This window comes from Carassius gibelio, chromosome A2, assembly GCF_023724105.1.
Source record: "Carassius gibelio isolate Cgi1373 ecotype wild population from Czech Republic chromosome A2, carGib1.2-hapl.c, whole genome shotgun sequence".
Lineage (NCBI taxonomy): Eukaryota > Metazoa > Chordata > Actinopteri > Cypriniformes > Cyprinidae > Carassius > Carassius gibelio.
Genome location: NC_068372.1, coordinates 25,073,248 through 25,088,184, shown reverse-complemented (window position 1 = coordinate 25,088,184; position 14,937 = coordinate 25,073,248). Strand labels below are relative to the sequence as shown.

General features: G+C 34.2%; 1 protein-coding gene across 4 annotated transcripts in view; it reads left to right on the top strand.

Moving 5' to 3' along the window:
• LOC127934466 (adenylate cyclase type 8) overlaps positions 1 to 11,729 on the top strand; it is a 37,824-nt gene extending 26,095 nt beyond the window's left edge. For all 4 annotated transcript variants that reach the window (XM_052531875.1, XM_052531885.1, XM_052531892.1 and 1 more), the window contains 6 exons: positions 1,184 to 1,265; positions 5,694 to 5,852; positions 9,010 to 9,156; positions 9,469 to 9,561; positions 9,708 to 9,822; positions 11,060 to 11,729. In XM_052531875.1, the coding sequence (XP_052387835.1) occupies positions 1,184 to 1,265; positions 5,694 to 5,852; positions 9,010 to 9,156; positions 9,469 to 9,561; positions 9,708 to 9,822; positions 11,060 to 11,544 (1,081 nt within the window). In that variant the 3' untranslated portion in view covers positions 11,545 to 11,729. The remainder of the gene's footprint in view (positions 1 to 1,183; positions 1,266 to 5,693; positions 5,853 to 9,009; positions 9,157 to 9,468; positions 9,562 to 9,707; positions 9,823 to 11,059) is intronic.
• Positions 11,730 to 14,937: the final 3,208 nt, after the last annotated feature.

Here is a 14,937-nt window from a genome sequence, read left to right as displayed (position 1 = left end):
CTTGGAATAGCAAGGACAATTTTTAATATCTCCAACTCCAGTTGGATTATTCTGAAAGAAGAAAGCATCCTAGCAGCTAGGATGCTTCAAGGGTGAGCTAACCCTTTAAATCTAGACTTAAAGACATTTACAATGTAACATAAGATTTGTATTTAAAATAAATGCTATTCTTTTGAACTTTATATTAATCAACAGATCCTGAAAAAACAGTTTCCAAAACATTTTTAAGCAGCACAATTGTTTTAAACATTGACAATAATATGAAATATTTATTGAGCAGCAAAACAGCATAAAGTATTAGATGCCTGCAATAATGGCTGCTAAAAATTTGACTTTTCCATCAAAAGCAAAAAGTACCTTTTAAAATTGCATTAAATTTCGAAAACTTAATTCTATTTTAATATAAAAATAGAAAACAGTTATTTTAAATCATGGTAATATTTCACAATATTACTGTTTTTTATCTTTGATCAAATAAATGCAACCTTTATGGACTTCTTTCAAGAACAGTAATAATATACCAGTTATAAGATGATCTTTTGTGCCTGGTCAGAATATACATATATGTATATATATAATTATTACAAAAAAAATTTGCTGACTAACAACAATAGTGAAGAAAAGTTACTGTGCATCTTCATGCAAGTTCTTTATGGATGTTAATCATTTTCACATTATATTTCAAAGGCACTTCAAAGAATACCATGGTATACCACCTAAAAAAAATAGGAAAAATTGGGGGGAAATATTTATATAGTATGAAAAAAATTATACATTTTATAAAAGCTAAATAAATTACTTGCATGGACTACTTATACAACATTGTTGCAGTGCTAAGATGTCTACCCTAGTTATCATCATTGTGCATCATATTTACTCCAGAGTTATTGTCCCTATATGTGAACACTGTAAACCAAACCATCTACCAAATTACAACCTCTAAAGCAGAACCAAACCCTGAAGTACTGTAGGTACTGATTAAAACATTATAATCCACTTTCATAAAAAAAAATAATAAAAATAATAATGTCAGATATCATAAGTGTTTGACAAACAGTGTACACTGTGTTTAAGACTCTTAATGACATTTATGACAGATGTTTGTCTTAACTAACTGCACTCTGGACATTATAAATGTGCTGCAGAGCTCATGAGGCTTTCTGTCCCGTTTCCCTGGTTACAGCAAAAGCTTCCTGGGAACCAAGGAAACGTCTCTGCTTCTCATGGCGATGTTCCTTTTAGCTGTGTTCTACCACGGCCAACAGGTAACAGAGGCGCACACACAGATGCTAACCTGACAGCAGATTAGAGGCCATTCAGTGCCTATTTTATAATGTCACGTTTCTAAGAAACGGCTGCAAGTTATTGGCTGCTTCATAAGGTCTCACAGTTAATATATAAAAGCCCTGCTCTCTCTCTAACACAGTGTGTGAAGCTTTTTAAGTTCACTCCACTGATTGTTGTCTTTGATGCCGTAGACCAGTGGAAAGAGCCGTTCTGAGTGGTGATGGATGAGAGAGGAAGAGAAATGAGTGCTGGGTTTGTGTAGTTGTGTGTGTGTGTGTGTGTGTGTGTGTGTGTGTGTGTGTTGGCACCACTCTGATTAATGTGCATGGAGTTGACCGCAATGCTTTGTGCTTGTGCCATGTGTTGTGTCCAGCTATTAACTGCCCTCCCCCCATATGTATGGCAACAGCGGGTGGTCCCACTGGCACTGCTTGGCCTATGGAATGGGATTTGGCATGTGTTTCTTGGACAGTGATTTGATCATTTCTTATTTATGCTTCTCTTGGTGTGTGTGTCGAATGAATGAACAAGCACTCTGTCACTGCAGGTATTGAGACATAAATTTGCATATACAGTGGGGTGCAAAGGTCTGAGAACACACTGAAATTCTGGGAATCAAAATTAAATTTAAAATAAATGTTTTTGAAAGTTTTGGGATTTTGAAAAAATATACGACAAAGAAATTTAAAACAAAAATGATGTTCTATTTTATTTATACATTTTTTTATCAAAACATTTAATATAAAAAATAAAAAAAACTTTCAGAAGAAAAAATTATTTCCTCAGAGGTAATTAACATTCTGAGTGTTTTAATCTCGTTTTCTAGTGTACATTTTTTTTTAAATGCATAGAATAATTAGATAATAGATAATTAATTGATGCAACTGCATAAGACATTAATGCTTAACAAGCAAAAATAAATGGAGCCCATAATGGGACATGGTAATGGGGAAAAACATTGAGATGATAGAAAGTTTATAGTTCTGTGGTGTTTTGATGCTAACAAAACTTTAGTGATGGAAATAATATGAGGAAAAATAACAATTTCATTTTTGTAATTTTGCGATCAAACAAAGTTTGGGGCAACACAATAATTGTGCCTTCTCAAGAAAATGTCTTGTTTTAAGCAGTTAAAGATATTTTAACAAAACTGAATATTTAAAAATATAAAAAATTATTTATTTTTGCAGTGTAGACATAAGTGAGATTAAAAAGAAAGTCAGTGGCTTGAAATTTTTGCTTTAGTGTATTTTCTTAGTGTTTCTAAAGAATAAAAAAAAAACTAGGACAAAGTAGATACTTTCTATAAATGGAGAACTCCGATGAGTCTACTGAGCTCTGAAAGGCACTAAAATGTTCCTCTTGATTAACTTATGAATGCAGGTACATGCCTCGCTCAATGGAATAAAGCATGAGGGAACATAACTTTTGTATTATCTGCTGAGTGAGATCCTTGAGAACCAGTATGTCACCACCAAAGAACTTAGCACATCATTTTATTATGGATAAAACAATGCATTTATTTTAGCTACTATTGTAACAGCTGCTCTTCCAACAGCCAGATGTTTAACCATTTAAATGAATGTTCTGATATTGATAAAGTCCCAAACCACTCTAGACAGTGGTGAGCTTCAAAACTGGGCCTCCCAAGACATCTAAAACTTATAAAACTCATTTGTAAAACTTATCCAACTCTTTTCTTACAGTTTGTTTTTGTCAAAAGTAATTTGGTTGATATATGCACTGCCTTAATTGTCTACTGTCTGAGTGTGTGCGTCCGTCTCTGTGTGTGTGTGCATGTGTTTTAGAGGTTAATGGAGGTTAGTCTTGTTGATGTGTTTTTAATAATCAGTCGGACAGTCTTACACCCCTGTCTGCCCCACTTGCATAATTACTCCTCATAAAATCATCTTTCACTTCATATTCAGTCTGAGAGCATACGCAAATTGATGCACACACGCATGCATTTTACACTCATACACATGCATAAACACTTACATCACACCCTGACTGTTTGTAAATTAATTTTTCAATCTGGACGCCTTTGTGAAACACTTTCAATTAAAGCTGGATATTAATATATGCAGATGAGCGTGTGCTACTGCTTAATAAGCAGGGACCTTGTTGCTGCTCTTCATTTGGAAGAGAGCTGATGGAAGCCAGGCTGAACAGAGATAGCAGAAACGCAGTACAGCTCACTTCCTGTTAGAGGCAAGATGTACCACAAAGGGTCACAGCACTGCCAAAGCATTTAAGGGAACTCACTGAGTACAGTGTGTGAAAGAAATAAAATGAAAAGTGATGTCATCATCTATTCATGTTGCTTGAGGACCAAACGCTAATCTGTTCTGATGCTTCATAGACAGTGCTTTTTCACTTTGTCAACATGCAATAACACTCAAAGCAACATTGCGAGTGATGATGGGTGTAATCATGAAATCAGAGACCATCCCACTGAAACTGAACACCATTTGTCACAGGAGACACATTTGAGATGCTTGTCCTGATATAAACAGCAAAATAATGATTATTTGTGATCCGATCTCCTGAGATGGATCTTTAGATAAGGTGTAAATAGAACCAACCGTAAAAAAATGCTGTCCAAATGTAAAACAAATTATACATACAGTGTCATTTGGTTGTGTGGTTGTGGCATCTTGCTCAAGGTCTCCACATCTTCTTAAAACAGAGGGAGGAAGGGTTGAGAAGAACCTGATGCTTTTAGCACAATGATGATCACAGAGCCATATTCCGTTTTTAATTAACTTACTGGAGCGGCTCAAAAACAAAATTTGTTAATATAGCAAATACTTATACAAATAACAAAACATACTTACAGTAGCTGATTCAGAAGCGCCAGATTGTCGTAGCAAAGTCAGAATGACCTCCTCTCCTAGGTTCACGAAATGGTTGTCCATAAAATGTTTTGTTGTTCTATTATAAGTAGTCTTAAAGATTCCTAAATGCATCTACTTTCAGAAGGCCAAATAAAGTACTTTTACTTTCACTTAGATACACACAGCAAGCATCTCCCTGACATGACTGCTTCAACACTAACTGTGTTACTGAAACCACGCCTTCTTTCTTTGCGTGAACATTTGGGCAGCATTACGCAAATATTTTCACATAGTGATGTAGACGTGGGGGCATGTTTGTTTGAGTCATTTTAGGGAGGTGTTGTCATTGCTGCAAACGAGTGCCATTATAAATAGTAAGATGTGTCATACTTAAACAAATATCATACTATAGTCTTTTACATTAAATTAAGAATATTTTTCAAGAGAAACCTATATAAGGACATTTAAAATCAATGTTGTAAAGCATTCGTAAAGCATTTTTTGATTATGAGTTATTTTCCACATTTAAGAAGAAAGTGCACCTCTCTGCATCTTTCCTGTTGTTGATTACCTACCGATGCAGTCCTCTTCTGGTTGCTAGGTTTTTTGTGTGCCTTTTTTTCCCAGTGACTGGATTGTGTTTGCTGAGTGTGTATTTGTGATTTATCTGCCTAGTATTGCTGACAGTTAATAGATACTATTTTTTATTTTCTTTGAAACTTAAAGCCTTTTTTTATTTATATATGAAGAGTTCAGATGCAAAAGCCTAAGTGCCGTCTGAAATTTTCATCTAAAATTAGCATTTCTATCAGGCTCCTATGCTAAGGTTCATTCATTGTATTTAATGGCAATGTACTGTATAAGTCCTTTTCTCTCTCTCTCTCTCTCTCTCTCTCTCTCTCTCTATATATATATATATATATATATATATATATATATATATATATATATATATATAAAACAAAAGTTTAAAGTTTTCAACAGATAAATTATAAAACTTACAACTAAATATTTTCAGCAAGTTTTAAAAAGATTCTTAAGCTCCAAATCAGCATATTAGAATGATTTCTGAAGCATTATGTGACACTGAAGATTGTAGTAATGGCTGCTGCAAATTCAGCTTTACTACATAAATACTATTTACTATTTTAAAATATATCAAAATAAAACCAGTTATTTTCAATTGTAATAATATTTCAAATTATTATTTTTTACTGCATTTTGATCAAATAAATATATTTCATTTTGTTATTAATATATTCTGTCTGTCTGTTCTGAGTTTAGTAGCAGGTGCAATTCATAGTATAGTTTGCATTTGTGGTGACAATCATTCGGTCTTGAAATGTGATCTGATGATATGAGTTTATCCGGGCAGAGACTGAGCTTCTCTCTGACACATACAGCCGTAGAATAGGGTGATCTTCTCTGCCAAGGAGTGTGTGAGCCTGATGAATGCTTTGTAAAATAACTGTAAAGGGCTGTAACACTGATTGGCTGTTCCTTTACTTTTGCTTGTTTGTGTTGATTTAATGGATCTTGTGATTCTTTTATATTCTCTCTGTCTCTCAGCTGGAGTATACCGCTCGTCTGGACTTCCTATGGCGTGTACAGGCGAAGGAAGAGATAAATGAGATGCGAGAGCTGCGTGAACACAATGAGAACATGCTCCGGAACATTCTCCCCAGCCATGTCGCACGCCACTTCCTGGAGAAAGACAGAGACAATGAGGTAGAGAGACAGAGTGGATCTGGGTGTCTCATGCCTTTAGTCTGACAGGAAAAGCATGGCAGCACTTAGAATGCGAGAAGAAGTGAGGAAAGGGTGAATCATTGCCACTTTCACTCTGGTCTTTGTGCTTTATTGGTATGACAGGCAACTTTAAGCACAAACTAATTAAGAAAGTTATACAAATAAATAATTTATATACATGATAAAACAAGAATAAAAGTAAAAAAAAATAAGATATGGGTTTTACACTGTACAAGCACTTTAAAGCTGCAGAAGTTAACTTTTGTAAAAAATATATTTTTTACATATTTGTTAAACCTGTCATTATGTCCTGACAGAAGAATATGAGACAGATAATCTGTGAAAAAATCAAGCTCCTCTGGCTCCTCCCAGTGGTTCTATTGCCATTTGCAGAAATACATCGCTCCCGTTAAGAAAACAACCAATCAGAGCTGCGGTCCGTAACTTTGTTTGTGTTCAAAATGTAGAAAAATGTATATAATAAGTGAGTACACCATGAATCCATTTTCCTAACCGTGTTTTTAGCTTGTCCTGAATCACTAGGGTGAACCTATAATAAGTGTTTATATTCGGACTATTTTAGATTGCTTCGGGGGCACCGCGGTGGAGTAACCCAGTACCTTTGTGATTCTTCATAGACATAAACAGAGAGAAGTAGTTCCGGCTATGATGTTCTTCCGCAAGACGCAAGCAGTTCTGTTTATTAACCGCTAGAGCATCAAAAGTTACCGACTGCAGCTTTAAATCATTACACAGTTTTACTGTGGTACAAAATACAGCAACTACTGGATAATTGTTGGCAGTAAGTTACTGTTAATTTGTCAAACTTTTTACAATGAAAAACAATCCCAAAATCTAGTGAACTCCCTAAATAGACGACATCCTTACCATCACAAAACCTCATACGTGATAAGTAATCTGCAATGTTCTGCAACAGCTCTGTATATTACACCAGTAGACTCCCCACTGATTTCAGTGAAATGTGACTTTAGCATGATGGTAGGCTAATGCCACATTATTTTAAAAATCATAAAAATACAGCGAGCACATTATTTTAAAAATCATAAAAAAACAGCGAGCACACATTTAAATACTTTTATTCAGCGAGGATGAATTCGAATTTATCGAAAGTGACTGTAAAAAAAACGTATCTTACAAGATTTCTATTTCAATGAAATGCTGTTAATTTCATCAAAACCTGATCTAATATTAAGATATTAAGCAGCACAACTGTTTTAACATTGATAAGAAATCAGCATATTTGAATGATTTTTGGAGAATCATGTGACAATGAAAACTGGAGTAATGATGCAGAAAATTTAGTTTTGCCATAAAACACAAAAAAAATTATATTTCATAATATTACTTTATTTTCCTTATTATATAATATTTTAGAAAATATTATTTTATTATTTATTTCCCAATTTAACATTAAAACAAAAAATTCTGGTCAATTTTGTTGTTCTTGCAACATATATCTTGTTTATCCTCTGTTAGCCATGTTTTTATGTAGCTAGTTACTTGCTAGTTTCTTTCTTTCTTTCTTTTCTCTCTTGTCCTGATATGACTCCTCTGTTTATTTCTGGAATGTTCCGCTGTCAGTTAATCAGAAATGGCTGATGCTAAATGCTAATTGTGTCTGCACTTAAATGTGTGAACTATAATTGACGTCACTCTCTATTATTAAGATGAGGAAATGATCTCTCTCCTTCATACATGCTCACAAAACCTGCCACTTTTAAAGGGCACTGCAGTAATTTAGCTCAGTGACTAACAACTATTAAGTGCATTATTGCCTGTTTTGTACACTCGTCCTTAGCAGTCATTGACTTCTTATACATATGATCGCTCATCAGTAATTGCATGCAGTAATGACATCATGCATCAGTGGGGCGTACAAGTGCAGTGCTGAATATTTCGGGGTGTATTGAGAGAGTTTTACCTCCTTTAATATTGGCCATGCTATTTAGCAGAGCTCCCTGGTCAAATTGCAAAGTAGATAGAGCAGTTTGCACACATTACACCTCAAATATTGCACATAATTAGTCACTCACTTCATCTGAATTGCACACTTAATTTGAAAGGTGCAGTAGATGTGCATGTTGTGGTATGTTATGCTTGTGAGGTCTGTGTATATGGGAAGTGTCTATAAGGTATGCCTTTTTTTGCCACTGAAACACTTATTTCCTGCATTAATTCTATATAAAAATATTTTTATATTATATTATTAGAATAGTATTAATAAAATAACATTTTATAATATACATGAACCATTTTTTAAATTATTTTGTATTTGTGGTATTGGCATCATCAAATATCAACTTTGTCAGCAGTGTTATAGTATCACTGAAAAACTTATTCATTTTTATATTATCCGTTTGATTTTTAATTAAACTTTTAGTTAAAATTGTAGTCATTTGGTTGTGTGTTTTTGTCATTATTTTATCATTTATTTAACTGATTCTACTTTATTTATTTTTGTAAATATATCTATACAGTTTTACATTTTTACTTAAAGTTTAGTTTTAGTTATTTTAGTTGAGTTAAACTTACATGTGACAGAAATTTTTTTTTTTTGATGATTTTTCATAATTCTTTTATAAATATTTTTTGCATTTAATTGAAAATAGCAAAAACCTGCAGGTAGCCTTTTATTATATATTATATTGTACATATACATTGATATGCAATAAATTATATATATATATATATATATATATATATATATATATATATATATACTGCTCAAAAAAATAAAGGGAACACTTTGTAAGTGTTATGTGTTTATATCACATACAATATATGTAAACCATGTTCGTTTGTATGGTCTATGCGTTTTATTGGCATTATATATCAGATATCATCCTAATCATATGCATCTGCACCCTAAACTCTAACCCTGACCGACCTCTGTTCTTATGAGTAAAACAAGTGTGTTAATATAAAGCAACACTGCCCTCTAGAGTAGAGTTTTAAAAAGTCTACCCGTTCTGCATATGTCACATGCACTGTATTGTTCTGAAGTTCATTGGACTCACATTTCTGCAGGTTTTCACATGTGTTGTTTTAAAGCTCATTTGTGTCAAATGATCTGAGTCCAGTGAGGAGGTATCTAATGTGTGATCTCCATCCGTAGGAGCTCTACTCGCAGTCATACGATGCGGTGGGAGTGATGTTCGCCTCGATTCCAGGCTTTGCTGATTTTTACTCACAGACTGAGATGAATAATCAGGGTGTGGAGTGTTTGCGGCTGCTCAACGAGATCATCGCTGATTTTGATGAGGTCAGAATTCTACCAGCATAAACTTACACGCATTTAAAGGCATAGTTTATAAATAAATAACAATTCTGTCAATATTTACTCACCCCATGTTGATCCAAACTCATTCAATAACAGTTCATCATGACAAAAATTACAGCGTACAGGTTTGTCGTGAAATTGGGGTAAGTAAATAAGGACTGAATTGTAAGGACCCTTTAATATTAATGATTTTCACACAGACACACAGATCCATCACACCTGCTCAGAAGCTGCTGGTGAATGTTTAATGCTACATATGTAGACTGTCATATCTGAAAGATTGTCTCTGTACAGCTCCTGGGGGAGGAACGCTTTCAGGACATCGAGAAGATAAAGACCATTGGCAGCACATACATGGCCGTGTCAGGATTGTCTCCTGAGAAACAAGTATGAAAACACACACACACACACACACACACACACATACATCTATAGAAACCTACACACTCACTCATACTAAAGCAGATATTATCTGATGTCTTAGAAGCTTGTAGTTTGTGCAGTAATCATTCTATATGTCTGTGTTACCATAGCAATGTGAGGATAAATGGGGGCATCTGTGTGCACTGGCTGATTTCGCCATTGCTCTGAATGAAAGCATTCAGGAGATCAACAAACATTCGTTTAACAACTTCCAACTCAGAATCGGTAAGAATCAAACGATTAAATCAAATGATTTAGAAAAACCTATGAAAGTAAGAATTGAGCTCAACAGTGACTGCCCACTTTTTGATCATCCTTGATTGCGGGAACATTTTTCCAGTTTGTTTTCTCCATAGCCATTTTTTAAAATAAAGTTTCAAAGCCATGAGTCCAAACCAACTCTAAGATGAGTCATAACATTACTATATTTGATTTGAAGCCAAAAAATAAAGGAAAAAAACATACAAATATATATATTTGATGGAAATTTTATAAAAAAATATAATTGCAAAAGATATTTGAGGTTGTAAGAAGACAATGCTTTGAGGGAGTGGGCAGTATTTCTGTTTCATGGTTACTTCTCTGACTGTCCTTTCAGGATCATGGGTAATGTAGTTCTTCTCTGTGATTTATTTTAAAATCATGCTAAAAACATTTTAATATTATAAGTAATGTTAGTGTTAATATTCTTTCTTTTTTAATCTCAGATGCACCTTAAAATGTAAATTAAAAGTTTTATCTTTATGTAGATTATGTAGAGTTTATTTTTAAGAAATTTATACTTTTATTATGCATTCAATTGGTCAAAAATGACATTAAAAAAATTATAATGTTACAAAACATGTCTGTTTCAAATAAATGCTGTTCTTTTGAACTCTCTGTTCATCACAGAATTTCTGACTTAAAAATAATAAGCAGCACAACTATTTCAACCCATGATGATAAGATGCGATGTTTGCTGAGAACCAGCATATTTAGGTGATTTTTGAAGGATCATGTGACCTTGAAGACTGGACTAATGGCTGCTGAAAATTCCGCTTTGCCATCACAGAAATAAATCACATTTTATAATATATTAAAATAGAAAACAGTCATGTCAAATTCTGTTAGGTTATCTACTCCTTATCGCTTTCTAAATATGTTTAATAGTTTATTTACCTGTTTTAATTTAACTGATTCTACTTTGTTCTTACACCTAAAAATAAGCTGTCATGGCATAAAAGAGTTTAATAAGTAAATAAATAAATTATTATTCTAAAGAAGCCCAGCACTGAAGTCTATCTTAAAATATTGAATTATTATTGCCAAAAATCAGTGTTTTTCTTATGAAAATTAGTAGGATATTTTGCTTTTTACTTTCTTCATAGCCCTCTATTAAAAGGCTTAAATGTAGGTTGGACCATTTTTCAATTTTAACAGTGAGATTTGCTGATGCTGGCCCTGTGCTCTCCTCTCTCCTCAGGCATGGCTCATGGCTCTGTGGTGGCTGGAGTGATTGGCGCTAAGAAGCCGCAGTATGATATTTGGGGGAAAACAGTCAATCTGGCAAGTCGCATGGACAGCACAGGTGTCAGCGGAAAGATCCAGCTCCCAGAGGAGACCTACGGCATCCTGAACGAGCGCGGCTTCGCCTTCGAGTACCGAGGCGAGATCTACGTGAAGGGAATCAGCGAACAGGAAGGCAAGATCCGCACGCACTTCCTGCTGGGCCGCGTGCAGCCCAACCCGCTCATCCTGCAGCCGAGGAAGCTCACGGGCCAGTACTCGCTCGCCGCCGTGGTGCTCGGTCTGGTCCAGTCCCTCAACCGGCAGAAACAGAAACAAATCCTCAATGAAAACAACAACTCAGGCATCATGAAGGCCCACTACAACCGCAGAACTCTGCTGGCACCGGGCAGCTCGGACACCAGCCACGCTGAGGTCACGGACAAGAGCGAGCTGGCCTAGAGAATGAGGAAAACAATCTGCGTACTTAACCAAAAGACTGAGCTGCTGCCGCTGACTGAGTGTCCCTCTTGCTGTCTGTGTTTCTTTTTGTATTTCTTTTGTATCTGAAAAACAATAAAGGGGTTTAATTTTTTTATAAAGTAATGGGCTTCCTTTAAATAAAGGTCTGTATGTTTGATCGTTTACATTCATGGTGATGCTTTCACGTTATGTCGTAATTATTGTGACTGAGAAATTGTTAATGTCCCGAAACCCAGATTTTATTCAACACTTATAACCATAATGGTCCCATTTGCAGCTCTTTTTGTTGTTGTTGTTGTTGTTGTTAGCATTGCTTATCAGTTTAAGAACAAAAAAGCACATTAGGAAGTCAAGACATTCAAAAAATGTTCTAACTGGTTGCTAAGGCTTGTAGAGTGTTCCGAAAGGTTGCTAGGCCGTTCCAAGCTAAGGTGTTCTGATGGGTTTCTAGGGTGATCTAAACTTCAAATGTTTTGGGCTGCTGACATTTTGGTTAATTTTTTACATGATGGTCAAGTCACATTTTTATCATCAACTGCTAATTATGAAAAACCCGACATAATGTTAATACTTTATAAAAAATATTCTAGAATGCTGTATATTTTTTTCTATATTAGGAAAGTTCAAATTTTTGCACAAAGCAACTGATGCCGAGATAAGGTATGTTATAACAGATTTCTTTTTCATCGACACTTTTACAAATGTTTTTTGCCTTTTGATTAGCTATATATATATATATATATATATATATATATATATATATATATATATATATATATATATATATATATATATATATATATATATATATATATATATATATATATATATATATAAGGTGGCAGTGCAGGTCTGGCCTTTAGAGGGCGATATTGAGTCAATATTAGTTGTGTCTGCCCTGCACCACCGATCAAATGACTGAATTTATGTTTTTATATGTAGTAGAATTTATTTCTTTAACTGTAGTAAATTCTTAATAGTAGTAAATACAGTATTTATTTAATAGTATAATTTATTTTTTAATTTGTTAATTATTGATGTAATGTTTCAACTGTTTTTTTCTTCTTCTTCCCACTCTCCTTACGTAGGTGTTGTCTCCATGGAAACAGATCTCCTCATGTTGTCAGTCGGACATGATTCTTCCGAGTGTATTTCTGACGGGTGGGCGGGGCTAATTATCACATCACTCTTGTCACACTCTTGACAGCCAATAAGGGATGTTGGGATTCTCGGACCTGTTTTATTTACCTGCCAAATACAATTGAATGGAAGCAGTTTCCATGGTGAACAGTGCAAACCTCTGATATTGGGGAAACAGAGATAGAAGAGGGAATGAAAGCGTTAAAACGCTTGAAAACTGGCACAAATACAACCTCAGCTGTGGCACTGTAGGGTGTGTGTGTGTGTGTGTGCGTGTGTGTGTGTGTGTGTGTGTGTGTGTGTGTGTGGAATGACGATGTGTTTGTTACTTGACAAGCCATCTGTGAATAGTTTGCTGATTTTTCCTCAGCACTGGATGCTCACACACGGTTAGCTGACACACAACATGTCTGTCAAGACTTGTTTTTTATTTATATATAATTTAAAATATATAAGGGAAGTGACTGGGGATAGTTGTCACCCTTTTATTATTAATTCAGTGAATATTTCTGAGGGAAGGTTTATTTTTGAAAGCTAATTTCATTTCTGCACATGCTTTTTTTTTGTAATTGACATTATATGGAGTGAGTTGTCACAACTGCCCAATCACTTGTTTACCGCAAAACTATAGCATAAATGAAACAATTCTGAGTGCAGTTTTACACAGAAGGTAACATGTTTTATTTGTAATACTCTCTCTTATTGTTCCTTTACAGTCACAATCCTGAGAATGGTGTATCAAGAAACACCAGTGAAAGCCCCTCCCCCACTAATGTGCAGCTGTTGTGGATGTGTATGTATTCCGGCAGATGGCAGTCCATATTGATCATTCTTATGACATTCTTAATCACAAATTCAGATTTAATTATCATGTTTTCTGTGATAGGAGGAGGGAGGAGCTGCCTCCTCTCAGCAGCCTGGTTCACCACTCAGGTACTGCATTATTCATGAAGCCTTATGAATATTTAAATACTGTTACTGGGCTAAAGACAGGATGTGTTTAATGTAGGTGAGGTACAGTATTCATCATAACTGTCCTGCTTGTTTTTCAGGAGATGATCATTATATTTTATGGTAACCTGCAAGCAAGTAGCAAATTATGGTATATGACTGTGATATTACTAATATTATTGGCTACTTAAAAAAACAACAACCACAAACTCTTAAATAAATCCTTCTCAAACTTTCAGTTTTAACAGTAAATAAGTCAACACATGACAGAAAACAGGGTCAAATAAATGTAATTGGGTCATTAAAAGAATAACAAAATTCTGTCATCATCTACTAAACATCAAGTCGTTCCAAAATTGTAAAATGTTGTTCTTTCTACACAAAATGTGAAATTTGGTTCGAACTTTTGTAGACTGCGTACAAAAACACCTTTGAAAACAAAAGTTTTGAAGTTTGAATATATGAAAACTTAAATGATATTTGAGATCTAATTTTCTTACAATTTATTAGTTTCCAAACAAAAAATAGGAAAAATCTACAGAAAAAAAAAAAAAAAAAAAAAATATATATATATATATATATATATATATATATATATATATATATATATATATATATGGATACATAATATTAATTTAAATTATAAAGAATTATGAAAAAAATAAAATCTTGTTAATAATAAAAATAAAATGTTGTTTTATTTATTTATTTTTTACATAAGCGATTCTTAATCCATTGAAGTTTTGGGATTCTTCCATCTTAACAATATTTAGCTCACACGAAGCTAATGTTTGGCTTCGGAAGATTTAAAATATAATGCACACGATGTAGTTTTGCTATTTTTATAGTGCATTGTGGTGATTTTGTCCTTTTTTTGTGCTTTTTAATTCCTGAAATGCTGTCCTCAATAAAGCAAGACAGGATTTTGTGCCCAAAGATTCATGGCTTAATGTGTTCCCGACATTTTTAGAAATAATATCTATACCCCTGGCCATAGCAGCCTTTGAATGTGTGCACTTGGCCTGCCTCATCAGAACACCCAAGACACCTTCCATCTTCTTCCATGCCATTTCTTGTATTAGGTATACATCAGGCAGTTCTCTGCTGGTGGTCATTCCAGGCACTGATGTGTCAAACTGTCAACTTTGTCATCACCCAAACAAAATCTCTTTTTTTTGTTTCACTTTTTCGGTCTCTTAAAAATAAACCAAACTTAAGTCTTTGCTCCAAAGCATTCAAGATTTAAGATTGTTTAAGTTGGAAAATTTAATTTTGCTAAAA